Genomic DNA, 27941 nt, shown 5'->3' on the forward strand with positions numbered 1-27941 from the left:
CAACCCCCTCCTCATGGTGATCATAAAGTCTGATCCCACACTACCACCCTGTCTCCTTTTATTTTTATTTAATTATATCAGTAATAGGGGTTCATAGAAAATACTGATTGATAAGGTAAAGAATGTTAATTCTGCAAATTCACAACCAGAGTTAATACCTCTTAACATTAACATTTGGGGCGGGCGCGGTGGCTCACACATGTAATCCCAGCACTTTGGGAGGCGGAGTTGGGCCAGTGACGAGGTCAGGAGTTCAAGACCAGCCTGACCAACATGATGACACCCCATCTCTAATAGAAATACAAAAATTAGCTGGGTGTGGTGGTGGGCACCTGTAATCCCAGCTACTGGGGAGGTTGAGGCAGGAGAATCGCTTCAGCCCGGGAGGCGGAGGTTGCAGTGAGCCGAGAGCACACCACTGCACTCCAGCCTGAGACTCTGTCTCAAAAAAAAAAAAAAGGTGGGTATATATCCTGGCCTTCCCCCTTCATGGGTGTGTGAATACATGTACAGGCTTGTGTGTGTATATAACTTGTTATTAACAAATACAGAATTATATAAATGATTATATAACTCCTTTTCCACTGGAACATTTTCACGTCAATAAATATATCATTTTAATTGCACAGTATTCCACTATATGGCTATAACATTTATTTAATCCAGTATTACTGAATATAACATCTTGCACAATGTTTGGTTTATTCTAAGAAACTCTTAGCATTACAATTTCTGGGTTAAAAATTATGTATATTTTTAAAAATCAGGAAAAAGATAATTACCCATTGGTATTTTGACATTTCTTCCAGCATGGGATGATTGCGTCTCCACTGATAAGATTTTTAAAACATTTTTCATGTGTAGGCCTTCAGTTCATTTGAAGGGATTTAATATCATTTTAGTCAACAATTTATCTTTCTTTCAACTACTTTACAAAGAAAACTTTTCTTGTGGGGATTTCAAGACTTAGGCAAAATGGAACAGTACAGAAACCCCCCTACCTGTGGTTTTGCTTTCCTTGTTTCAGTTACTCTTGATCAACTGTGGTTTGAAAACATTAAATGAAAATAACAGAAATAAACTCTTTGTAAGTTTTAAATTGTACACCATTCTGAGTAACATGATAAAATCTCACTGTTCTGCTCTGTCCTGGGTGGGACATGAATCATCCCTTTATTTTTATTTTATTTTTGAGACACAGTCTGGCTCTGTCTCACCCAGGCTGGAGTGCAGTGGTGCAATCTCGGCTCACTGCAGCCTCTGCCTCCGGGATTCAAGCGAGTCTCTTGCCTCAGCCTCCTGAGTAGCTGGGACTACAGGTGCCTGCCACCACACCCGGCTAATTTTTGTATTTTTAGTAGAGATGGGGGTTTCACCATGTTGGCCAGGCTGGTCTTGAACTCCTGACCTCGTGATCTGCCCACCTTGGCCTCCCAAAGTGCTGGGATTACAGGTGTGAGCCACCGCGCCTGGCCTGCAATTATTTTTATTCTTAGAATATATCCCACTAGAGACCCGCAATGAAAATAGTTTTAAAATTAAAATAATTTTTTCTCTGATTATGCTGTCAACTTGATACACAGTTGGATTCATTTTTTCTTAGTGTTTAGGGACTTGCTTTTTGCTTTTGTTTTGTAGTTCTGTAAAATAAACACCAGTCCAAGAGCAAAAACTACACAAATGCATTCACAGTAGTTTTGCCGGCTTCACCCTGTTTCTTGCCCTGTGTAGGTAATGTCTTATTCACCTACAACATTTCTCCCTTTTTTTTTGGAGACGGGCTCACTCTTGCCTGTGCTGGAGCCTGGAGGCGTGACTTCAGGTCACTGCAGCCTTGACTTCCTGGGCTCAGGCAATCCTCCCACCTCTGCCCCCCAAATAGCTGGGATTACAGGCACACACCACCCACATCTGGCTAATTTTTGTATTTTTAGTAGAGATGGGGTTTCACCATGTTGGCCAGGGTGGCCACAAACTCCTGACCTCAAGTGATCCATCCACCTTGGCCTCCCAAAGTGCTGGGATCACTTTGGGATCACTCCCAAAGTGAGCCACCAGGCCTCCCAAAAAACTATTGAAATAAAAATAATGATTTGAAAAATTAGCCAGGTGTGGTGGTGCATGCCTGTAGTCCCAGCTACTCAGGAGGCTGAGGTGGGAGGATTGCTTGAGCCCAGGAGGTTGAGGCTGCAGTGAGCCACGACTGTGCCACTGCACTCCAGCCTGGGCAACAGAGGAAGACCCTTTGTCCAAAGGGAAAATAAAAAGAATATAATTTTGTCTATGAGGTTTTTCCCTCGTGCCAGCTGTTTCTGAGAGAGCAAGAGCTGTTAAGAACACTCAATTTGGGTTTCTAGAGACAATGACTTTATGTGGCTGATATGAGTTAGATTAGAAGAATGGGCCGGGCTCGGTGGCTCACGCCTGTAATCCCAGCACTTTGGGAGGTCAAGGCAGGCAGATCACTTGAGGTCAGGAATTCGAGACCAGCCTGGCCAACATGGTGAAACTGCATCTCTACTAATAATACAAAAATTAACTGGGTGTGGTGGCGGGCACCTGTAATCCCAGCTACTCGGGAGGCTGAGGCAGAAGAATCATTGAACTTGAGAGGCGGATGTTGCAGTGAGCAGCGATCACACCACTGCACTCCATCCCCAGTGACAGCGAGATTCCGTCTCAAGAGAAAAACAAAACAAAACAACAACAACAAAAAAAAACAGAAAATTAACCTGTATGGGATGCATCTTCAATTTCTGTTCCTCAGTGCCTTAAGCGGAGTGAAGGGAGGAAATAAAGGGCAGCAGCAGGAATTGACAGTGAACATCCGGGGAATTTGCTAGCAGTGTTGTTAGTCGTCATGGTAGTAGGTCAAAAAGTCTCCAGCAGGCCCCAAGACACAGAAGTTTAGATGCACATATGACTTGGGCTAGTTTCTAGCCATCTGGAGTTGTGGGCTCCTTTCATAACAAACATGGAGATACCTCTGTGGCCCACATCCTTCCCCAGGGATGCAGGGATAAGACTAGGTCAGATACTTTTCATATTCTTCAAGTCCTTCTCCCTTCTCTGTCTACTCAGCCATTTGGATCCCAATTGGTGCAAGGTTATTGATCTTCTCTGCCTGTCCTTAGCAGCCCAGTGTTCTCTCTCACCCTTGCCTCCCGTCACTGTCAAGATGCTGTCTTCCTGTCTACGGCTAATCCTTCCTTTGGTTCTTTGTTGAAACTCCTCTAAACTTCTATCAGTTCTCCTTTTCTCCTGTTCTAAATTCTCCCTCTATGCTGGAATCCTCTTCTGATCTGCAGCCAGCCTGTATCAGACCTTCCTTTCCAGACCTTCTCCATGTTCGAGGAACCAAGAATGGCACAGGTCAGAGCTAGAGGGTGGGGGGACAAACAGGACAAAAGGGATGTTCAGGCTTAGATGAACAGACCGCCACGCATCACAGATCTGCATGGAGTTCCATCTAAGGCGGTAGGAAGGGGCTTTTGGAGTGATGTTGGCTAATGAATAAAACCTTTGTGGTTAAGCTAAATCTCCATTTAACAACTACTATTTTAGTGTAAAATCATGTGCAGTTAGGACTTTCTGGGATGTCAGACTGTCTTGTCAAGACTGGGATTTATAGCTGAAGAAATTAATACGACGATTGTAGTGGTCTGAGCCCACATGTGAACAGCTCATCAGAGCCCAGTTCACACGCATGAAACTGTTCTTCCTCACTGTAAGGTGGAACAGGACGCCATCCTGTAAAGGATGGTCTCATGCTGGTGCTGCCCTCAGAAAACTCAAGAGAGTTGAGCCCAGTTGCAAAATAATCCAGTACTTGGGTTTCCTGGAAATGGGCTGCTGGGAGAAAAGTCCTTGCTTAGGAACAAAGCTAGCTGGTCTTGTTCCTGTCTTCTCCCTCTTCACGTGGTCTCCTCTTCATTTTTGCAGCCCGGACACTTTATGGGTGCTTTGTACCAGGGCAAGTCAGACATCATGTCAGCACCCTTTTCTCTTGTCTTTCTTGCACATATTCATAGACAAATAGTTTGGAAATGGGCACTTTAGAAGCTAAACCTGGAATTCTGCCACCTGTAATACAGGCCAAGCAATGAAATCTGATAGGTGGAGTCAAAGGGGTCCACTTTTGGAGGTTCCTGTGTCACTTCTCCCTCTCCCAGATGTCTCCTCATCCTGAGTGTCATCACCAAGTTCTTGGGCCTGTAGTTAAAGCCCTTCCTTCAAAGATCTGCTGTTCTAGGCCGGGCACAGTGGCTCACACCTGTAATCCCACAACTTTGGGAGGTTGAGGCGGGAGGATCACCTGAGGTCAGGTGTTTGAGACCAGTTTGGCTAACATGGTGGAACCCTGTCTCTACTAAAAATACAAAATTAGCCGGGCATGGTGGCACATGCCTGTAAACCCAGCTACTCGGGAGTCTGAAGCAGAAGAATCACTTCAACCCAGGAGGCAGGGGTTGCAGTGAACCCAGATCGCACCATTGCACTCCAGCCAGGGCAAAAAGAGCGCAACTCCACTCCAAAAAAAAAAAAAGTGCTGTCCTACCAGGTGCGGTGGCTCATGCCTGTAATCCCAGCACTTTGGGAGACTGAGTCAGGTGGATCACCTGAGATCAGGAGTTGGAGACCAGCCTGGCCAACATGGTGAAACCCTGTTTCTACTAAAAATACAAAAATTAGCCAGGCATGATGGCATGCGCCTGTAATCCCAGCTACTCGGGAAGCTGAGGCAGGAGAATCACTTGAACCGGGGAAACGGAGGCTGCAGTGAGCCAAGATCGCACCACTGCACTCCAGCCTGGACAACAGAGCGAGACACTGTCTCAAAAAAAATGTGTTCTTGCTCATTTGCCATGGATACCTCAATTAGGGAACAGCTTTCAGTAATGACGGTGGTTGCCAAGAATCCCCCAGCTTCTCTTGGGCTGGCTGGCACCTATGGCTTGTTTCTACCTTTGTGAGGGCAGTGGGCTTGAGTCCTAAATGGGGGAGGGCGAAGGTGAAGCCACAGGTATAGGGGCTTCTACTGGCCACACGAAGGGCCAGCCTGTCCCTGTCCATATTCATGCCAACCACAGCAGTGAGAGTAACAGTAGGGGGGACAGCTGGACAGCTCCATGCCGTAAAACTTCAAAAGTCAAGTCAGCATCACTGAAATTGGAAATGAGAAAATGAGTGAGGACATCAGTGAGGAACACATTGTACATGGTACAGGGGGAATGTGGCTGCTCTGGAATCCCAACGGTTCACCATCAACTGCCCCCGCTGTGCTATGAACTGTTATCCCAAAAAGCCTAACTGGCTACCTCTGGCAGTCAGTGTTAACTCTTTATTCCTAAGATCGCTTGGACGCTTGGCAGCCATCTCTCATAGGCTCCCCAAGTCTATGAACACAAGCTTATAAATGGAGCATGGCTTTTCTTGTCCAACCTCTGCACAGCACGTTGGTGGGAGGGCCAGGTCCAGCACCCACTCCTCAGTCCAAGGCTGATCCTGCCCTTCTGACTTCCCAGAACACAGGCATGCCCTGTTTACTGAACTTTGTTTTATTGCACTTGAAGATACTGCGTTTTTTACAAATTGCACATTTGTGACAACCTTGGGTCAAGCAAGTCTACTGGCATGTTTCCAACAGTGTGCTCACTTTGTATCTCTGTCACATTTTGGTAATTCTTGCAATATTTATTTCAAACTTTTTCGTTATGATATTATCTATTATGGTGATCTGTGATCAGTGATCTCTGATATCACTTTTGTAATTTGTCACCACAAACCATGCCCATGTGGCAAACAATCTATAAAGGTTGTGTGTGTTCTGACTGCTTCATTGACCTGCCATTCCCTGTCTCTTTCCCTTTCCTCCGGCCTTCCTATTCTCTAAGAAACAATATTGAAACAGGCCACTTAATAACCTTGTAATGGCCTCTAAGTGTTCAAGTGAAAGGAAGGGTTACACATCTTTTGTTTTAAGTCGAAAGCAAGAAAAATGATTAAGCTTAGTGAGGAAAGCATGTTGACAGTTACGACAGGCTGAAAGCTGGGCCTTCTGTGCCAAACAGCCAAGTGAATACAAAGGAAAAGTTCTTGATGGAAATTAAAAGTGCTACTCCAGGGAACACAAGAACAGTGAGAAAGTCAAACACCCTTACTGCTGATAGGGAGAAAGTTTGAGTGATCTGGATAAAAAATAAAACCAATCACAAGATTCCTTTAAGCCAAAGCCTAGTCCAGAGCAAGGCCCTAACTCTCTTCAATTTTATAAAGGCTGAGAGAGGTGAGGAAGCTGCAGAAGAAAAATTGGAAGCTAGCAATGGTTGGTTCATGAGATTTAAGGACAGAAGCTGTGCCTGTAATACAGAAGTGCAAGGTGAAGCAGCAGGAGCTGTTGGAGAAACTGCAGCAAGTTATCTGAAAGATGTAAGATCCTGGATGAAGGTGGCTACACCAAACAACAGATGCTCAATGTTGATCGAACAGCCTTCTATAAGAAGATGTCATCTAGGACTTTTATAGCTAACGCGGAAAAGTCAATGTTTGGCTTCAGAGCTTCAAAGGAAGGCTGACTCTTAGGGGCTAATACAACTGGTAACTTTGCTGAAGGCAATGCTCATTTACCATTCTAAAAATCCTAGGACCCCTAAGAATGAGGCTAAATCTACTCTGCTCGTGCCCTAGAAATAGAACAACAAAGCCTTGGTGGCAGCACATGTGTTTACAGCATAGTTTACTGAATATTTTAAGCCCTCTATTGAGATTCAAATTATTACTGCTGACAACGCACCTGGTCACCCAAGAGCTGTACAAGATGAATGTCTTCATGTCTGCTAACAACATCCATCCTGTAGCTCATGTATCAAGGAATAATTTCAACCTTCAAATCTTTTTTTTTTTTTTGAGACAGAATCTCACCTTGTTGCCCAGACTGGAGTGCACTGGCACAATTTCGGCTCACTGCAACCTCCACCTCCCAGGTCCAAGCAATTCTCCTGCCTCAGCCTCCCAAGCAGCTGGGATTACAGGCGTGCACCACCACGCCTGGCTAATTTTTGTATTTTTAGTGGAGACAGGGTTTCACCATGTTGCCCAGGCTGGTCTCGAACTCCTGACCTAAGGTGATCTGCCTGCCTTGGCCTCCCAAAGTACTGGGATTACAGGCGTGAGCCACTGCACCCAGCCTCAAATCTTCTTAAGATATACATTTTTTAAAAAATTGGCCAGGCATGGTGGCTCATGCCTGTACTCCTAGCACTTTGGGAGGCCGAGGCAGGAGGATCACTTGAGGTCAGGAGTTCAAAACCAGCCTGGCCAACATGGTGAAACCCCATCTCTACTAAAAATACAAAAAAAGTAGCTGGGCGTGGTGGCAGGCACCTGTAATCCCAGCTACTTGGGAGGCTGAGGCCAGAGAATTGCTTGAACCTGGGAGTGGAGGCTGCAGTGAGTAGAGATCAGGCCACTACACTCCAGCCTGGGTGACAGAGCGAGACTCCATCTCAAAAATTAAAAAAAAAAAAAAATTAAATTTCATAAGGCTATAGCTACCACAGATAATGATTCTTCTGATGGATCTGGGCAAAGTAATTTTAAAGCTGGAAAGGATTCACCATTCTCGGTGTCATGAAGAACATTTGTGATTCATGGAAGTAAAAATATCAACGTTAACAGGAGCTTGGAAGAAGCTGATTCCAACCCTCACGGATGATACTGAGGGCTCAAGGCTTCAGTGGAGGAAGTAACTGCACACGTGGTGGAAACAGCAAGAAAACTAGAAGTGGAGGCTGAAGCTGTGACCGAATTGTACAATCTCATGATCAAACTTGAACAGATGGGCGGAGCTGCTTCTTAAGGATGAGCAAAGAAAGTGGTTTCTTGAGATGGAATCTACTCCTGGTGAAGATGCTGTGAACATTGTTGAAAGGACAACAAAGGATTTAGATTATTACAGAAACTAAGCTGATGAAGCAGGGGCAGGGTTTGAGAGAACTGACTCCAATTTTGGGAGAAGTTCTGTGGATAAAGTGCTACATCAAAGAGCATCGCATGCTACAGAGAAATATCTTGTGAAAGGAAGAGTCAATTGATGCCCCAAACTTCATTATTGTCTTATTTGAAGAAACTGTCACAGCCACCCATACCTTCAGCAACCACCACCCTCATCAGTCAGCAGCCATCAACACTGAGGCAAAACTCTTCACTAGCCAAGAGTACAACTTGCCTAAGGCTCGGATGATCGTTAGCATTTTTTAGCAATAAATTATTTTTAATTAAGATATGTACACTGTTGGGCCGGGCACAGTGGCTCACGCCTGTAATCCCAGCACTTTGGGAGGCTGAGGCAAGCAGATCACGGGGTCAGGAGATTGAGACCATCCTGGCTAACACAGTGCAGCCCCGTCTCTAGTAAAAATACAAAAAATTGGCCATGTGGGGTGGCACATGCCTGTAGTCCCAACTACTCGGGAGACTGAGGCAGGAGAATTGCTTGAATACACTAGGCAGAGGTTGCAGTGAGCTGAGATCGTGCCACTGCACTCCAGCCTGGGCGACAGAGCGAGACTCTGTGTCAAAAAAAAAACAACAAACCACTGTTTTAGACATAATGCTATTGTACACTTAATACAGTGTAAACATAACTCACATGCAGTGAGACACTAAAACGTGTATGACTCATTTTATTGCAAAGTTCGCTTTACTGTGGTGGTCTGGAACTGAACCTGCGACGTCCCTGAGGTATGCCTGCACTTAATAGTGAGCTTCCCGTGGAGGCGTGAAGTGCCTCTTCCTGGAACTGCCAGGCATATTATCCTCCCCCTTTCCTCCATTTAAAAAGCAGCTTTGCCTGGCCAGGCTTGCAGTTCCTTAAGGATAGACTGGTCTTCTCTAGCTTGACATGCAGTCGATCCATCCCTCTAGCTCCGAGGTTCTGAAACTTCAGTGCGCACAGCAATCACCCAGAGGCCTTGCTGAAAAGGTTGCTGGGCCTCACCCCCAGGATTTCTGATTCAAGGCGGACCCCAAGAATCTACATTTCTGACAAGTTCCCAGGTGATAGCTGATGCTGCTGGTCTGGGGACTACACTTTGACCACCGATCTAGTTTAGCTTCTCCCAAAGACTTTCCTGGGCAAAACCGGCTTTCTCAGAGTAGCTGTGTGGATCCTGGTCACACCTACCACCTGTCTGCCCAGGTCCCTCAGAGCTAGGACTCAGCTGACACCTGGGATGAGGCAATGCTTAGTAAAATAAAACACCAAGACACCAGGATCTTGTTAGCTGGATATATTTCTGTTTTTTCTTTTTTTTTTCTTTTTTTTTTTTTTTTGTCACAGAACACTGTTTGCAGTAGAGGAAACTGGCATTGCAGTCTGGTGGTATAATGGCTTGTCCACATAAACCAGTACATGTTCATCCTTTAGCGCAAAAAGCCCTAATGGCGCGTACCCTATTAAAATTCAGGACATCTCCAATATTCTCTCTCTCTGTTTTTCTTTGTCATCTTTTTTTTTTTTTAAATAAACATTTTCAAGGTTTGTCCAAAAGAAGGCCATATAGGTTCTTGGCTAGCGGAAGACAATTCAGAACAGCTGTTGCACACTTGGACTGTCACCTTCTCCAGGCTGGCAGTTGATATCTTATTTTTTTTCCAACTCATTTTTATTAAAAAAATAAAAAAATGCTCCAACTATCAGCTTTACAAAATCTCTAAGGGAAACACAAGAGCAAGGTGCTGAGGTAAAAACACCTGAGGTAGCTTCTTCTGTGTGTTTTTCTCGTTAAAAAAATCTGTGAATTTAACGCCCTGGGCCAACAACCTTGGTAAATTTCTACTTTCCTCCACATTTTTTTTTTTAAAGAAAGGAATCATTTTGCTGAATATTGATGGCTTATACACCAAAATGCAAAAAGACAAAATACATTCTTTCATTGTGGAATTTTTTCTTTGTTTGGTTGACTGGTTGGTTTGATGGGTTCCTGTTTTCCTCTTCCAAAACGCTAGGACAAGTACCACTGACTCTTGTTCTTTTGAGTAACCAAGTGTAAGTTGAGGCTGGTTTGTGTGTTTCGCTTTTGTTCCTTTTGTGTGATGTGATACTCAGAGCACTGCTTTGCCTGGGGGGGGGGGGGGGGGGTGCGTAGATACGGGATTGAGATGGAGGGATGAGGAAATTCAAAAGAATGGAGATGGAGAAGAAGGGGAGGGGAGGGAGGGGAGAGATAAACAGAGAGAGACAGAGAATTATATAGCAGTATGCAAAAAACCAGTTTAAAACCTGTGAAGCAAAGAGAAATGGGTGTATGAGCTAGACAGGCATGAGGAGTGACAGAGTTTCCTCTTCAAGGAGACGGTATCCCTTCTGTTGACATACACAGGTGATCCAGAACTGCTGTGAGTGTCCTTCCGACGAGATTTCCCTCTGGGTGAATTTTGTGCGGGTGGCCTCAAAGCTCCTCTCTACACCGTGAGACCTCCCAAAGAAAGACTTTATCCTTTAAAGTCTAGAAAAGCCTGCTTTCTCTTTAAAAAGAAAAAAAAATTAATAATTGATTAAAAATTGGAGTTAGTTGAGTTATTTGATATATTATTTCTAAAATATATTACCGCTGCAGGCATCCTGTGTAACCCACAGGCCACATATCTTAACATCTTCCCCTTCTAATATGTACACACATGTACAGAGACGATTTGCCACAGAAAAAGGGTCTGCATTTTGCTTGGCTTTGAACACGTTCACCTATGTTAGTTCAACTAAAAGGGATAGCGTCGTGGGAGTTAAGGAGAGATCCGAGTGGATGGTGAAGTGGATGGCTGAAGCCTGCAGAAGCCCTGGGGGGCGGGAGGCGGGGCTCGGTGGTTCTGGCAAACCTGGCTGACCTTCCCCACCCCTCCTCGGCCCCTGGGGTTCTCAGGGCCTCCGCAGAGTCCCTGGCCGCCTCCGCAGACTTCTCATTCCTCAGATGGTCTTTGGTTTGCTCCCGATCTGGCTGGCTGCGTTTGGTCTCATTCTGTCAGGTGTTGGAAGGGCTACATTCATCCGTTGTTTTGCTGGTGCCTGTGGGAGCCTCACTTGCTGCGCTGTGAGGCGACTCCCTGAGGGTATTTCTGCTCCTGCTGCTTCACCTGTTGTACAATTTCCCTGATCTTGCGCTGTGCAGTCTGCAGCAAGGGAGAGAAGGGAGAGGAAGGGACAGGGGAAAAAAGGAACCCAGTTCTGAGGACAAACGGCAGGGGAGGCTCTGGGGCTTGGGGACGAAGGGTGGAATGCTCAGACAAGCATCATCTACCCACCCCCGCACCTTACTCCAGGCCCTTTTCTGCCTGGAAGTAAGTGGCAGAGGTCCCCCCTCCACTCCCACCCCAAGGTCCAGGGTAAGGGGATGGGACTCCGGCAGCTTCCAGTTCACTGCTGGACGGACAGCCCAGGAAGCAGAAGCAGGGCGCCAGCAACAGGGGGCCGTGCAGAGTCAGATGCTACACTTGGGCTCCCGTGCTGCTCCCGCCCCCATTCTACAGCGGCTAGGAGGGCATGAGTGTGAGGGACAGGGGAGGGAGGGAGGAACTGAGCCCAGATGCTCTACCCTGAACAGCTGGAGCATACACATGAACCCCCACCTGTCCCCTCACCCAGCCTAGCACTGTCCCTGCAGGCAGCTCCCTGCAGACTGAACTCCTGTAGGAACCGGCTGTTCAGACACATACCCAGGGCCCTGAGGGGCTGCGCTGGGAGACAGCAGACAGGGGCGTGGCCAGGGACTCTGACTGCAGACGACCCAAGTGAGAATTTCAAAGGGCACCGGGCGGGGGGTGTGTGTGTGGGTGGCGGGGGATCCACAGTGTGGCAGGTGTCCTTTCCTGGACCATCAGGTCTCAGCACAGGCACAGGTGTCGGGAGAGCAGGCTGACAGCTTAGACAAACCTTCAGTGTCTGCTTACACCAAGTACACTGTTTGTCTTCACTGGTTTAGGACAAAGACCAGGAACGCTCTCCCCAAAACTCAATTTACAAAAGCATCAAAGAGAAAGAGGCCAGGTGCTGGCCTTTCCCAATGAAAGAGAAGCAGCTGTGTGGAGGTGCAGTATTTTGATAGGGTGGGTTGTGTTGAGACGGAAGAGGAGGAGGAGAGAGAAATGCCGTGAGCATGTAGCCTTTCAGAGTGAGTGCTCAGGCTTTCAGGGAGGAATCCAGAGAGTGGGCTTGCCTGGCTCCCAGTGGGGAGGCTGGGACTGAGGCCTGAGGAGAGAGGGTGAGGGAAGCTGAGGCCATGCCCTTAAACACTGCAGGGGGCTTGGAACCACATGGCTTTGCTTAAGCGCTTAACTCTCCACTCTTCCCCAAACTCCTAGCATACATACCTCGGGGATGACAGTGGAGAGAAGTGTGAAACAATGTCCCCTGCCCCAGGGGCCATCCCTAAAGAGCCAGGAAGAACCAGGGAGAGGTTCCATCTTGGCGTGGATTGATGCTCAGGGCCTGTGGCCACTTGACAGGCCACCAGCAGCTTAGCAGAGAATTGAAAAGAGACTTGCAGGAGAGACGGGGCCCTCACAGCACAGTACCTGGCTAGCAAAGAAGTGCCCGATAATTCTGACGATCACTTCCTCATTTTCATCTGGCGTTTGGTCACGAGGCACGATGACTTCTGCACTGGTTAAGTTCTGCAGTTCATTCACCTGTGAAGGGAGAAACGGCAACGGGTTGGATAGGTTCCCTCCCCGTCAACGTGGTGGGCTCAGGACGGAGTGAGTGGCCAAGAGGTGGAGCAGGGGAAGGAGGGGGGCTGGACTCTGCTCTCCTTTCCTTTTATCGAGGACACCCCGGGGGCTCCTCTGCCCCTGGGCACATGGGGCCATGTTGGTTGGGCCCTGACAGGCTCAATGACAGGGAGAGGGAGTCCAGCCACGGATTCCTGGGGCTGCTTCTGAGGCGAAGTTCTCTTATTCTGGAGTTCCCATCAACGCAGGCCTGCACATGCTCACAGAGACCCCAGGCTTTCCCATAACCCCCACACTCCCCACCCCTACCCGGTAAGATCATTCCTCCTGGACATGCTGTCCTGGGTGCTGACCACGAGCCCAAACCTCCTCTTGGTTAACTTTCCCTGCGAATCAGCCCTGCTGTTCCCTCCTCCTCATTTTCACTCCTGCCGCCAAGCCTTGCTCATGCTGTTCCTACCCTTGGATTGTTGTCCTCTCTCCCGGCCACTGGATCCCACCCCAGGCCCACCTCCATGAAGCCTCCAGCCCATGCTGAGCTCCTCGTGTCTCCAACCACTGCCTGCATTGTTCCTCCTCCCCGCTGCCTCACTGGGCCTGCTTCCCAACAAGACTGCACACTTCCTGAGGGCTCAGACCCCGTCCTCTGGCCCTCTGGCCTGATGCCGAGCTCACAGGCGGGTTCAGCATGTGCTTTAGGGGAAAACTGAAAGTCTGGAGGATGCAGAGAATTCAGTGACTGGTTCTGAAATAGCCAAACAGGACACCCAGGGGCTCAGGATTCTACTCCCTGCTGATCCATCTGCTTTCTTTTGCCTCCTACATTCCAGCTCCGCCTAAAGCGCAGTGTGTGCCCTGGAGCGCTGACTGCATTCTGGAGACAGGGAATCCTTTGATTCCACACTGCTTCGTTCTTTTGTATAAAGCTGACTCATTACACCTAGAACTTGGTTTTGAATTCCGTTTAAGAGTTTCTATGTAAAGAGCTTTACAACAGCTGGGTGTGGTGGCTCACGCCTGTAATCCCAGCACTTTGGGAGGCCGAGGCGGGTGGATCACCTGAGGTCGGGAGTTCGACACCAGCCTGACCTGACCAAAATGGTGAAACCCCGTCTATACTAAAAATATAAAAAATTAGCTGGGCATGGTGGCGGGCGCCTGCAGTCCCAGCTACTCAGGAGGCCGAGGCAGGAGAATCACCTGAACCAGGGAGGTGGAGGTTGCAGTGAGCAGAGATGGCACCACTGCACTCCAGCCTGGGTGACAAGAGCGAAACTCTGTCTCAAAAAAAAAAAAAAAAGCTTTACAAAAACAGCAAATAACACACATATACATATATACACATACACACTCAGGACTCAAGAGACCCCCGCCTCCCCGCCAAGTTCCTGCCACCTAACACTGCTACTTTGCCAGCCAGCCTGCACTAGGCTCTACTGGAACTTCTCAGTGGTCATCTCCCCACCCAGGTCAGTAAGTCACATTCCAGAACATACCTGGGTCTACAGACCACCTGCTCATTCCAACAAGCTTCAAAGTTAACGCTCTGGCACTTTTCAAACTACACTGTGTTTGTTCCTGCATCTTCCAGTAGAAAATGCAGATGATCTTTCAAAAAACAATCTCCTCCTTGCCCACCCTCCTACTGCTAAACTAGCTCCCCTAGAGCCATGTTTGGGAAACAGCCAGAAGATAGAGCCTGTGGAGGGGGAGTTAGGGACTGGAGGCATCTGTCAGGAGGGCTGAGAGTCAGAAGAGAGTGCAGGGCACAGGCCTGAGTGAAATCCAGGGAAGGTGGTGGTCTGCCAAGTGGGTTAGCATCTCTCTCGGTGGGAATCCCCCCTTTCCAATTTTAATGGCTGCTACATGTGGGTATAAAGGGGGCAGAAGACAGCCTCTCTGTTTTCAGGGAGTGGAGGCCTTCACTGACCATGGAGTCAAGATGGGTATTACTGGGCACAGGACTGTGGTATTTTTGGTGCTGGGCTTACAGCACCACAGATTGGGGGCCCTAAGTTGTAGAGTGAAGCCGATGACATTTTTGTCCTTGGGATCCTCATGCCTCAAAGGGCTCAGATGCCAGGAGAGCCTTAGTTTATCTGCCAAAGACCCTGACTGTACATTGGGACAGAAGGCGCCAAGGGGAGACTGAGGGAACTCAGGCAAGGCCAGAGCGGGGAATCTGACCCAGGTGATGAAGCGAGCCCGGAGCACACTTACGGTCTTGCCACCTTTGCCAATCACCCGGCCAGCTGTGGAAGAGGGCACTCTGATATGCGCTTCCAGCTTCACTTCTTCTTTGGGGTTAAAGAAGTTTTCCTCTTTCAGTTTCCCAAAGATCCGTCCCTGGGCCTGAGAGAGCAAGACATGACTAATGACTCTCAGTCAGCCAGCAGCCGGCCACTTCATCAGTGCTGCGAAGGGCACTGGAGAGTCCAGACAACGGGTCAGTCCCATTCCCACACTCCCTGGGACACACAGGAAGCTGCGTGCCCCAGCCTCCGCTCACAGGCCTGGGGGGCGCTGCTCCCGCCACGTCGGATGGCTGCACTTTGAAAAATGTGGATGGGCATTCATGTTTTGGTGGTTTGCACAAGACTGCCTCCTCTAGGGAGCTTTCTGTGTGTCAGGGCTAAGGGGATGGGTGAGGGGATGCAACTCTATGTCTTATTTCCATATTATCACCTATAAAGATTTGCTTGATTGACTGAATTTGTTCAGGGGATTCTTATCCCATCACCACAGGGTCATACCCCTGGTTAGTAAAGGATGGAGGTGATGGTGGTGGTAATGGGATTTGAGGAGCCTGATATTGTTTTAATTAAAAAAATTTCTAATGGAGAACAGGGTCTTGCTCTGTGCCCAGGTTGGAGTGCAGTGGCATGATCATAGCTCATGTTTTCATTCTTTTTTTTTTTTTTAGAGATGAGGTCTATGTTGCCCAGGTTGGTCTTGAACTCACGGCCTCAAGTGATCCTCCCACCTTGGCCTCCCAAAATGCTGGGATTACTGGTGTAAGCCACTACATTCAACATAATCTTTCTTTTTGATGTCTAACTCCAAAGGCAGAGGAGCCAAGAACCTATTTTTCTTTTTTTTTTTAGTGAAAAAGAACCACAGCTTACAATGTTCTTTTTTTTTCTTTACTTAAAATACTGAGATATAACTTACATCATCTGAGAGTCACCATTTTAAAGTATACACTTCAGTCCAGGTGTGGTGGCTCACGCCTCTAATCCCAGCACTTTGGAAGGTCGAGGTGGACAGATTGCTTGAGGCCAGGAGTTCAAGACCAGCCTGGTCATCACGGTGAAAACCCATCTCTACTAAAAATACAAAAATTAGCCAGGTGTGGGGGCATGCACCTGTAATTCCAGCTACTCGGGAGGTTGAAGCACGACAATCACTTGAACCCGAGAGATGGAGGTTGTAGTGAGCCGAGATCGCACCACTGCACTCCAGCATGGGTGACAGAGGGAGACTCTGTCTCAAAAAAACAAAAACTTAAAAAAAAAATTATCCATTTCAGTGGTCAGTATGTTGTGCAATCATCACCATTATCTATTCAGAACATTTCCACACTATTCCCCCAGATAAAAACCTCATAACTATTGGGAGTTAGTTCCAACTCCTCCTATTCTCTGGCAACTGCCAATCTACTTTCTGTCTCTATGGACTGGCCTATTCTGGACATTTCATATGAATGAAATCACTTCACACGTGGCCTTTATTTATTTTGAGACAGTCTTGCTCTGTCACCCAGGCTAGAGTGCAGTGGCATGATCACAGCTCACTGCAGCCTTGAGCTTCTGGGTTCAAGTGATCCTCCTGCCTCAGCCTCCCAAGTAGCTGGGACTACAGGTACATGCTACCACACCCAGCTACTTTAAAATTTTTTTTGTAGAGATGGGGGTCTCACTGTGTTGCCCAGGCTGGTCTCAAACTCCTGGGCTCAAGCAGCCTTCTTGCCTTGGCCTCCTAAAGTGTTGGGATTACAGGAATGAGCCTCCACACCTGGCCTATATGAGGCTTTTGGTGTTTGACTTCTTTTACTTCGTGTGATGGTCACCCATGTTGCACCATGCATCAGTACTTCATTCCTTTCTGTGGCTGAATAACATTCTGTTAAATGGATATTCCACATGTTGTCCAATACTGAGTTGAAGGGCTACTGTTTTTTGTTATCTTTTTCTTTTCGTTAGAGATGAGGTCTTGCTCTATTGCCCAGCCTGTTCTCAAACTCCTGGGCTCAAGGGATCCTCCTGCCTCTGCCTCCCCAGTAGCTGGAGCTACAGGAGCATACCACCACCTGCTGCCCCTGGCTGAGGCTATTGCTTTTGAGCGGTTCCACATGTGTGAATTTCCTCTTCTCAGCTAAATTTTAAATATTTTTAATGATAAGGATTGTACTTTTATAAATAAATATGTGTTTCTCACTTTTAGAAAGCTCAAGTTATAATTTTCCTAGGGAAGAAAAAAAGGCAAAAACAAAACAAAGCAAAACACACCTCACCAAAGAACCTTCCAACAAACCATGCTACTTCCCCTTACACTGTGTTAGTCCTCCATAGCTTGAAGGGTAGACATGACTAAATGAGCCGGAGACATCCATCCTCAAAACCAGGGCTAAGGGATCAGAGGTGCCAGAGCAGGGGCCACTCGAACTGGGCACCAACAGATGATCTACTTTTCCATGAGAAGGAAGGGAAAGAGGGCTTCCCAGAAGAGGGCAAACATGCAGAAGAACAGCCAGGGACGACAGGGTGAGCCTGAGCCTGGTGGGCAGCAGCAGGGAGGGAAATGGAGGCTGGGCCTCCAAAGAAGAGCCTTGAATGTGCCTCTGAGGTGGCTGCTCTGTGCCCAGAGCCTGCAGGGCTGAGGTGTCCCTTGGCACTAACCTTGAACTGGGCTTCCGGTGGCCCGGTGATGATGACCATCCTTTCGCTGACGTCTGGGCCTTCCGCAGGGGCGATCTGTGGTTCACAGGAGAGGAAAACGCTGATGCTCGGCTGCATTCCCCAGCCCCTCTTTCTTGTCTAAGTGGACGGCAAGCATACCAGCAGGAGGTTCCAGGTCTTGCTTCTGCCATTACCCCTGGTTCTGTCTGATGCCATGCTGCCTCCACCCTGGTCTTAGGAAGTCATGACTGTAATGCCCAGTATCAAATTTGGGTTTTTGGCCACCCAGGGACAGTCAGACACAGGCCAGTAGTTACTGCCTGTCCCTGTCCTGAGCACCAGCTATGATGGGCCTCCTCTCACTGAGCCAAGTTTTAGGAAATAACCAGGGAGTCAAAAGCTCTAGGAAGAGGGACATGTAGGCTCTGCCAACCCACCTAGGGCCCAAAGGGAAGGAAGGGCAGGTCCACCAAGGTGTTAAATTGGAGTCGAGCTTGCAGCAAAGGTATCTCTGGTTCTAATTCTCAGCTCACAGGGGTAGTCAGCTGGAAGTGACAATTGAATTAGAGTATGTGTGGTCAAGACCGCTTCCTCCACGGCAAGTGGGTCATAAGTAAAACAGCAGCAGAGCAGAAATGGAGGCACGTTGGTTCTAGTCCTGGCTCTGCAAATTCCTCCCCTCGCTGTGCCTCCATTCCCTCATCTGTGAAACATGGGGGCTGGGCCCACCAAGCTCCAAATCTCCTCTCACTTTCTCGCCCAGGCTGGAGTGCAGTGGTGCGATCTCAGCTCACTACAACCTCTACCTCCTGGGTTCAAGCGAGTCTCCTGCCACAGCCTCCCAAGTAGCTAGGACTACAGGTATCTGCCACCACACCCAGCTAATTTTTGCATTTTTAGTAGAGATGGGGTTTCACCATGTTGGCCAGGCTGGTCTCAAAGTCCTCCAAAGAAGAGCTCAAGTGACCTCAAGTGATCCGCCCACCTTGGCCTTCCAAAGTGCTGGGATTACAGGTGTCAGCCACTGCACCCAGCCTCCTTCTCTCAGTTTCTGTGAGTTCAGGTTCTCTTGTAACACGACTCAAACCCTGGGCTCAGCAGGCATTTTTGTTAGAGAGATCTTTGTTACATATTTGTTTCTGCATGCCCTGCTTTATTAAAAAAAACTTCAGCTAAAAATAAATACAAAATTAAAACTTATTAACACATTGTAGCAAAATTAAATGTCATTAAAAGTAAAATGAGGCCAGGCGTGCAGTGGCTCACACCTGTAATCCCAGCACTTTGGGAGGCTGAGATGGACAGATCACCTGGGGTCAGGAGTTTGAGACCAGCCTGGCCAACATGGTGAAACCCCGTCTCTACTAAAAACACAAAAATCAGCCAGGTGTGGTGGCGCGTGCCTGCAGTCCCAGCTACTTGGGAGGCTGAGGCAGGAGAATCACTTGAACCCAGAAGGTGGAGGTTGCAATGAGCCAAGATCAAACCACTGCACTCCAGCCTGGGCGACAGAGCGAGACTCCGTCTTAAAAAAAAAAAAAAAAAAAGTAAAATGAGTGCACATCAGGCATCTAGGATCGTAAGGATGAGCCAAGACTGAGGTCAGAACACACACATCTCATAAGGTCCTACACACCTGCCCCAGGTTGGCCACAGATGCAGTTCTAAGCTAAGAGCAAATACGAAACAAGAAACATGGTCAATGACAGGGACATCATGTTCTAAAGCAAAACCAAAGTAGGGATTCAAGGGAGGCACCATTCCTGAGTCTAGGTCTCGAGAAAGATCTGTTTAGTGAAATGGGATTTACCCTCGGTGTTGCATTTGTGCATGGATCACCTCTGGACCACTGTGTCACTCGAGATCCTCCAGGAAGACCTCCACCTCCAGAAGGTTCAATTTTGTTTCCTCTCAGTGTGTGCTATAAGCCAGCTTCCATCCATGGGCCTCAGGATCCAGGGTGGCTGCCCCTGCTTTATTGTGAGTACATAGCCAAGACATGCTCAGACCCTGTCCCGCTCTGGAAGGAGGGACCCCTTCATGGGATCTGCAAAGAGTTCTCTGGCTGTGACTCCTTGGTGGATGAGGATAAATGTGAGACTCAGGTGACCAACAGCTGAGCTTCCTGGGGGACTTCCTTTGCTGTGGGCAGCCATTTCTTGGCAGGGCCTCGGCCAAAAAACACGGATCTGAGTGTGTCCAGGGGTCTGACACCCTCTGGCAGATCACACAGAGCCTGGCCATTGAGACTTCTGGCAGGATCCCTTGACTCTACTTTGAGATCCATACCTGGCATTAAACCTGGTCCTTATCTCTGAGTAAGCAAGAGAGAGCAGATCATGGCTGTGTGGTTCCCAGCTCCTACCACCACCCAAACCGAGAAGGGCGAATGGCTGATTCATGATTCACGCTGACCAAATCAGTTCTGCCATCACCGTCCACTTCGTAGTGACTTGTGGCTGCTTTGCTCAGATTCTGAAAGAAACCTCCGAGGGCTCTACTGCCTGGCACTCGCCAGCCTAGTCCAGAAGTTGGAGGGCTACTTGTGCACTTGTGCAGTTTTGGAATGTCATTCCATGTGCACACTCCCTCTAAAGGGGCAGGAATGAGGACCCCATCTCATGACTGAAGCAGATGGGACCCAGAGATAACTGCCAAGATCACAGGGTAAGCAGGGCTGGAGTCAGGATCTGGAATTAGGTGTCACTGGCTGAATGAATTTTGTGCAGCATTTGGAAGCCTGTTCTACAGGAAAGGCAGGTGACGGGAGCTCACTCTCACCTGCAACCAAAACATCTCTTGGAGTGCATCACCCAGATCTTAGCTCAGCCCACCTCCTCTGGGCGCTCTGCTCCCATGGATGAGTGTGAGGCTCTCTCCCTGCCCAGCAGCATCAAATGTGCCCCTCATTGTGGCCCCCAAAGACTGGCAAAGTAGAAACTAGGGGTGGGAGAATCTCTGGAGTTAGTGAGCTCATCCATCTTGCTTTAGAGACAGATGTTTTCAGGGACCTGTTGAGACAAAGGGAATCTAGCAAAAACCAGATTGACTTTTTTACTTTTATTTTTTTGAGACAGAGTCTCGCCCTGTCACCAAGGCTGGAGTGCAATGGCGTGATCTCGGCTTACTGCAACCTCCACCTCCCAGGTTCAAGTGATTCTCCTGCCTCAGCCTCCCAAGTAGCTGGGATTACAGGCACCCACCATCATGCATGGCTAATTTTTATATTTTTGTAGAGATGGGGTTTCACCCTATTGCCCAGGCTGGTCTCCAACTCCTGACTTCAGGTGATCCACCTGCCTCAGCCTCCCAAAGTGCTGGGATTAGAGGTATAAGTCACCATGCCCGGCTGACTGATTTTAAAAATTTGGAAATTTCCTTCACAAATATTTGGCTTCCCTGGTTTATGCTATGGAGCGAGGCAGGGGCTGGGGAAGTAGAAGGTTGCTGCAGAAGATTGTTGGCCCAGCATAAAAAACATTGTCTGGACCTTCCTAAGCTGTAGAGTCCATTCTGTCCTCCTTACGCAGCACTGCTGTCTTTGCCCATCACAGAGGCCAGGAGCACAGTGACACATCACCACTCGACCTTGCTGGGACCTGGGACTGTGGGGTGCAGCCCATGCGACTGATCTCTTCTTTTCCTAAAGGCCCTGCTGGGAATGATTCTGGCATCACAGTTAGGTTGATATGGTGGAAAAACACACTAGACCAGAAACAGGATAACCTGGGCAAATCTTGGCTCTCTCATTCTTCAGCTTTGTGGCCTTGGACAAGCCAATGAAAACTCCCTAGGCCCCAGCTCCTCATGGGCAATAGTAAATGAAGAGGCGCTGCAGTGGTGAGCCCCAGGAGGTGCTGGATATCCCAGAAGTCAGCAGAATTTCCATCTCAGAGCCAGCCCTGCCACATGTGTGCCTTGCCCATGTCCCGGCACTCTCTGAGCCTCACTTTTCTCTGCTGAACAAGACGGGGATTGGATGAGATGGTCCCTCAAGTCCCTTTTAGTTGAAACGGTCCTTTCTCCTGCCGGCATCTCAGACTGCAGGACTGAAAGCTGGGCAAGGCCCAAGGGCTGCAGCCAGCCAGGGGGTCTTCCACACTTTACTCAGCCCACCCTCAGGGGTCAGGCCAGCACCCGCCTATCAGTGCCTAGGCCGGGGTCTCACCTGCAGCAGGACTGCTGGGCACAAGGGCCCCCACACCTCAGGGCTCTCATCCTGTCTGTCCACTCTGCAGATGAGATAAATGAGGTCTGAGAGGGAAAATGATTCACCAAAGTGAAATTCTCTGATGGTCTCAGTGCAACCCTTGTTCTGTACTACTCAGAATATTTTGTTTTTGTTTTTCCTCTAGCACACTTGCTGTGGGAGAAATTCCAGCTCTTCCTGGGGAGAAAGTGTAAGCATTCTTTCTCTCCAAGTCATGAGACTTCTCATTTGGAATTCTGGGTTGTCCCATGGTAGCAAATTATTTTGCGTAACAACAAAAACTCTGTTTCCGAAAATGTTTCATGAGGCTTGGGACGTGCTCAGCATTCTGCCCGTGAGTCAGAGCTGATAGCTGGTCTTGGAGCAGGACCAGGGGCAAATAATCCTCCCCTTTCAGCTTCTCTGATGATTCTCCACACTGTGCTCAAGGAGGCAGGATGTGGGCCTGGAGGTGCAGCCATGTCTGCATTCGCAGCCTTTCCATAAGTCAAGGACCGTCCTTCCTGAGTTGCTATGCTCAGGCTGGGTTGCCTATCGGGTTAGACCCTCAGCTTTTGTTTATGATTTTATCATTGCTTTTCAGAGTTTTTTATTCACAGTATTTTCTGATAGTTCAGGGCCTGTGAAGTGGAGACTCATTAAAGCACTGCACACTGATACCTGCTAAGTTATCACTTCACTGCAGTCCCTTCCCTTAGCTTGGGAAAATCCTCAACCTTTCTTTATCTTCTTGAGGACAACAATGATAAAACAAAAAGGACTGGATTGGGTTGTTTGCTACTATTTTTTTCTAATTCAGTGGTTAGCTGAACAATAAAGGAATAAGAAAAGGAAAGATGAGAGCGGATGGGAATAGTCATGGGGCAAATGTTCTAGATCACTGTGGGATTCTGTCTCTGCATGGTGTGGCGCTGCCTGGGACTGAGAGGGAACAAGGGCCGTGGAATGAGAGGAGGTGGTAGAAGGGCCACAGGGCCATCGGGAGCAGCCTCACCTTGATAGAGGCTCCGGCGAATCTCGCCAGCTGTTTGATGTGTGCCCCCTTCTTCCCGATGATGGCGCCCACAGCCTGGGTTGGGATGAAGAGATTCACAATCTCCTGCTCTGGATACTGGGAGGGCGAGACAAGAAGGAAGACATCATTCCAACCAGGCTTTCTCCTCCAGGCACTCAACGGGTACCAAGCGCCTTACCATGAACCCCATGGTGGGAAGGCCCCGCCACCCAAGGAAATGGCCAAAATGGTGCACGGGATCCTTCTGCGGCCTGCGGCTCTGCAGGTGTGAAGCCTGAGGAAGGGACCTGAGCACAGGCAGCGCTAGTGATAATCAAGGGCATCCTCCTCTTGAGCTTCTCAATTTGTTGGATTCCAGAAGCTGTCTGTTCGCAGGTTTTCTGTCTTATACAAATGTGATCTGTATCTCTCCTGTGTCTTCACCCAAGAAATGAAAACAGCTATTAAACATACCTGGCCTGAAGACAGCCCCAAGGCATTCTGTTAGAGGGAATGGAAAGCTGCCCAACACATCTGGTATCCAGAGAAGCATTTTCACAACTAAACTTGACCTGACCCAGCTGCACGGTGACTGGCTCCAGGAAGATGGGGTGAACCATCCCTCCTGGGACCCTGTGACAAAAGGCAGAGGCTCTTGGGCAAGGCTGCCAGGGGTCCTTACAAGTAGGGTCTGTGCAAACGACATACTCATTTGCTAGACTTTGTTCAAAGATCTTTGGAAACTCTGCTATTCAGTGCCAATAGCACGTGCTCATCTGGCCTTCTGCTTGCCCGTCTGCAGCAGTTCCTGCGACCTGTGAGGTGTGCGAGCATCCACAGGACTGTGCAACAGCAACGGCCTAGGCCTCTGCAGAACCTCAAGGGCGCTCGGGTGCTGGGGAGTTTGGCGTGCTCAGGCTTTGAGGTGTGTCACTCCCAGGACAAACCAGAACCACAGGAGACAAGATCTGCACTGTGAACATTCACTGGCCACCAAGGGCCAAGTGGGCCCAGCCCCAGGAGAAGTGGCAGGTGCGGCTGAACTGAGGGGGCACTTACAGAGTGATGATGCGGGAACGGGCCAAACTGGTGATGGGGGTACAGGCTGGAGAAGTATCCGGAGTGGGTCTGCAGTATGAGAGAAAGAGTCAGTGGGCGGGTGCCCTCAGGGACTGTCACTGGCCTCAGGGAGGCCAGATTCCCCACATGCGACACAGGCTCTCTGTGGCATCAGCTGGCTCCACTGTCGTGTCTACACGCCTGTCCCTCTGTGTCTCAGATCTCTGCTCCACTTCTCCCACTCAGACCATGGAATGCTTGGCAAGATGTCCCCTGGTTGCAGTAGCTCTCTGGGCTAAATGTTCATCATTTCTAAGCTGAGTCATGCTTGAGGCGTCCTAGGAACATACCATGGGTGTGAACACACACATACACACATACACCCACTGGCACTTGCACCCATACACTCTTAACCTGCCCTTGGGTGGAGAGGCAGGGCCAGTGCCTTCCATTTTCTGGAGAATGATGAGTCGTAGATCAAAAAGAACAGAGTGTGCTGGACAATACCCAAGAGTTATTCAGAACAAGCAAATGTGTTCCTGGGCAGATAGATCAGTCAGCTCCATCAGAGAGAATTCTAGAAGGAATGGAAAGAATCCTGAGAAGGGAGAAATGTCAAAGGAGACTGAGCTTTGGGAATCTGAAATGGGAGGATCACTTGGGTTCAGGAATTTGAGACTAGCCTGGGTGACACAGAGAGACCCCATCTCCATAAAAAATAAAAATAAAAAATCAGCTGGGTGTGGTAGTGTGCACTCTGGTCCCAGTTACTCAGGAGGCTGAAGTGGGAGGATCACTTGAGCCTGGGAATTTGAGGCTGCAGTGAGCTATGATTGCACCACTGCACTGGTGCTATGCCTGGGCGACAGAGCAAGGCCCTGTCTCCATAAGAAAAAAAAAAAAGAGAGAGAGACTGAGAGAGGAGAGAAAGAAAATGAATGTGGAGAGAGAGGAGCAGGGAACAGGAGGGCAGATATGGACAGAAAAAAAGTAGAGCTATTAAGAAAATAGAAATTTAGAAAGTAGCTGCTTTTATTTTATTTCTTTATTTTTGAGATGGCATTTCACTCTTTCGCCCAGGCTGGAGTGAAGTGGCGCGATCTCGGCTCACTGCAACCTCCGCCCCCTGCAGGTTCAAGCAATTCTCCTGCCTCAGCCTCCCAAGTAGCTGGGATTACAGGCACCCCCCACCACGCCTGGTTAATTTTTTGTATTTTTTAGTAGAGATGGGGTTTCACCATGTTGGCCAGGCTGGTCTCGTACTCCTGACCTCAGGTGATCTACCCACCTTAGCCTCCCAAAGTGATAGGATTTTAAGTGTGAGCCACTGCACCCTGCCAAGTAGCTGCTTTTTACTGAATAGGTACTGTGTACTAGATACTAACATAGATATTTTGTGTCTATTCATAAACTCTTTTAATCCTCACAACAGTCCTATGAGAAGGAACTATGTCTGATTTGATACTTTTTTTTTTTTGAGATAGTGTTTCACTCGTTGACTAGGCTGGAGTGCAGTGGTGCGATCTCGGCTCACTGCATCCTCCACCTCCCAGGTTCAAGCGATTCTCCTGCCTCAGCCTCCCAAATAGCTGGGATTACAGGCATGTGCCACCAAGCTCAGCTAATTTTGTATTGTTAGTAGAGACAGGGTTTCACCATGTTGGTAAGGCTGGTCTTGAACTCCTGACCTCAAGTGATCCACCCACCTCGGCCTCCCTTTAAAGTGCTGAGGTTACAGGCGTGAACCACCGCGCCCGGTCTGATATATTCTTACAGGCAGAACGCTGACCTGAGTCAGCAGAATCGCTAGCTGTGCTTTACACAAGGCTCGGTCAACACTGACATCACTGTTCCAGGAAAGGAAGTGAACAGCTCTGGGCACCATGGAACTAATTCCCGCAGGCCCACCCTGCAAGATAGTCCTCCAGGAAGACAATTCCAACAGTGGTCAGACGTGGCCGAGGTTTGGAGTCTGGTGACCCAGCTTTCACTTGAGGATCCCTGAGCAAATCTCACAGTGACGGCATCCCCCGAATCTCCTGAAGGTTAGGATTTTGCCTTATGACCCATTAGGGACAAAATGAAACTGTTGCCCTTTTTGAGCTTGGAGCGAGAAGGCAGAGATGTGAACAACTTGAGGAGCTGCTCCAGGGGTGCTGTAGGTTACCAGCCACGCCTGCCGGCGACAGAGCTCCACTTAACACGGCTGTAGTGCGAGCCTTGCTTTGACTTGGAAAGGGGCTGCAGCAGCCCCTCATGCCCACAAGAGGGCGCTATGAGATCAGCAGTCTCTTGGCAAGCTCAAGTTTTGCAGGAAGGTGGGTGAAGCAGTTTCTCTCTCTTGGCTCTGCTTCTAAGGACCCCCTGGAAAGAACATCAGCTCCAGAGCTTTCTCTGAAGGTCCGTGTCCTGGGCCATGAAGAGCTGGGGGAGAATTCATGCAACTCTTCTGCACAGAACTCTAGTCTGGGAAAAGAGCACTTCAGCCCTCCTCCCGCCTGAAGAATCGTTCCTTCAGGTCTCATGGCAGAAATAATTCCTTTGAACTATGATTTGCCATTTCCTTACAAAACTCATGTGAGGCCGGGAATAGACAAGCCACAGTGTGGCTCCTATTCTGGGTTCAAATACTTCTCACATAAATACTATCAAATTTAGACTTCCTAGGAACTCAGGGTAAGAAAGAGATTTTTAAAATTAGCTGTCAAAGGATAAAAAGGACAAATTCTCTTTTATTCATGAGTAACAGCTGGAAAATTGTCACAGGGAAAGAATCTTGAACTCTGCAATCAGGAGCTTGTTTCTAGCGGAGGCTCTGCCATTAGCCCCTGTATATAGAAGTTAGTTTCTGGAGTCAGAAGATCTGAGTCTCTGAATCACCACCTCTACAAGTTGGAAAAAATTATTTAACCTTTCTGAGCCTTATCCACAAACAGACTCAAATAATATCTAGTTCTTATAGTACTGTTGTGAGAGTTTGTTCATTCATTCATTCAAAAGGCATTTGAGGCTGGGCACGGTGGCTCATGCCTGTAATCCTAGCACTTTGGGAGGCTGAGGCAGGCGGATTATTTGAGGTCGGCGGATTATCTGAGGTCGGCAGTTCAAGACCAGCCTGTCCAACATGGCGAAACCCCATCACTAGCAAAAATACAAAAATTAGCCGGGCGTGGTGGTGGACACCTGCAATTCCAGCTATTCAGGAGGCTGAGGTGGGAGAATCGCTTGAACCCGGGAGACAAGAGGTTTCAGTGAGCCGAGATCATGCCACTGCACTCCAGCCTGGGTGACAGAACAAGACTGTCTCAAAAAAAAAAAAAAAAAGCATCTGAGCACCTACTCTGTGGGAGGCATTGACCTGGGTCCCGGGTGCTGGGGACACAGTTATTAAGACAGTAATGGTCACTGTCAGCATGGAGCTTGTGTTCTACCGGGGAGGCAGGCACAAAAGAGAACTTCAAGTACTGTGAAAGAAATGAACAGGAACGGGCAAGGAGCAGGTGTGGAGGTGAGTGGTCTGGAAAAGACTGCTGCAGTCAAGACCCAGGGAGGAGATGGAGCCCCAGAAAAGGCACTGGGAGGGAGCATTCTAAGCAGGGTTCTAGGAGGTCCAGAGCTAGAAAAGGGGTTGGCCTATTGGAAAACAGAAAGGAGGGCAGTGTGGTGAATGTGAATGAGGGTTAGCAGGATGTGGCGGGGGAGGCAGCACCAGTGGGCTGCAGACTTGACACTCAGCACGACAGACGCCCTTGACGGGTGCTATGTGGCATTCAGTGAGGTCACAGGAATGAAAGACCACTGGGCACTGGATGAGCTAAATTAATTAGTGATAAATGAGTGCTTATGTATAATGAAAGTTCTGGCCAGACATGGTGGCTCCAGCCTGTAATCCCAGCACTTTGGGAGGCCGAGGTAGGCAAATCGCTTGAGGTCAGGAGTTCAAGACCAGCCTGGCCAACATGGTGAAACCCCACTTCTACCCAAAATACAAAAATTAGCCAGGCATGGTGGTGCACATCTGTAGTTCCAGCTACTTGGGAGGCTGAGGCAGGGGAAC

At 48.6% G+C, this 27941-nt stretch overlaps 1 protein-coding gene across 11 annotated transcripts in view; it reads right to left on the reverse strand.

Annotated features, from left to right (window-relative positions):
- Positions 1-9275: 9275 nt before the first annotated feature.
- IGF2BP2 (insulin like growth factor 2 mRNA binding protein 2) overlaps positions 9276-27941 on the reverse strand; it is a 181136-nt gene continuing 162470 nt past the window's right edge. For 6 of the 11 annotated variants that reach the window (XM_031009215.3, XM_031009216.3, XM_055382040.2 and 3 more), the window contains 6 exons: positions 23885-23953; positions 22826-22942; positions 17622-17696; positions 14944-15075; positions 12568-12681; positions 9276-11166 (listed from right to left, as the gene is read on the reverse strand). In XM_031009215.3, the coding sequence (XP_030865075.1) occupies positions 11074-11166; positions 12568-12681; positions 14944-15075; positions 17622-17696; positions 22826-22942; positions 23885-23953 (600 nt within the window). In that variant the 3' untranslated portion in view covers positions 9276-11073. The remainder of the gene's footprint in view (positions 11167-12567; positions 12682-14943; positions 15076-17621; positions 17697-22825; positions 22943-23884; positions 23954-27941) is intronic. The other 5 variants (XM_031009217.3, XM_063704444.1, XM_063704445.1 and 2 more) reach the window with 2 other exon arrangements.

This window comes from Gorilla gorilla, chromosome 2 (genome assembly GCF_029281585.2).
Source record: "Gorilla gorilla gorilla isolate KB3781 chromosome 2, NHGRI_mGorGor1-v2.1_pri, whole genome shotgun sequence".
NCBI classification, from domain to species: domain Eukaryota; kingdom Metazoa; phylum Chordata; class Mammalia; order Primates; family Hominidae; genus Gorilla; species Gorilla gorilla.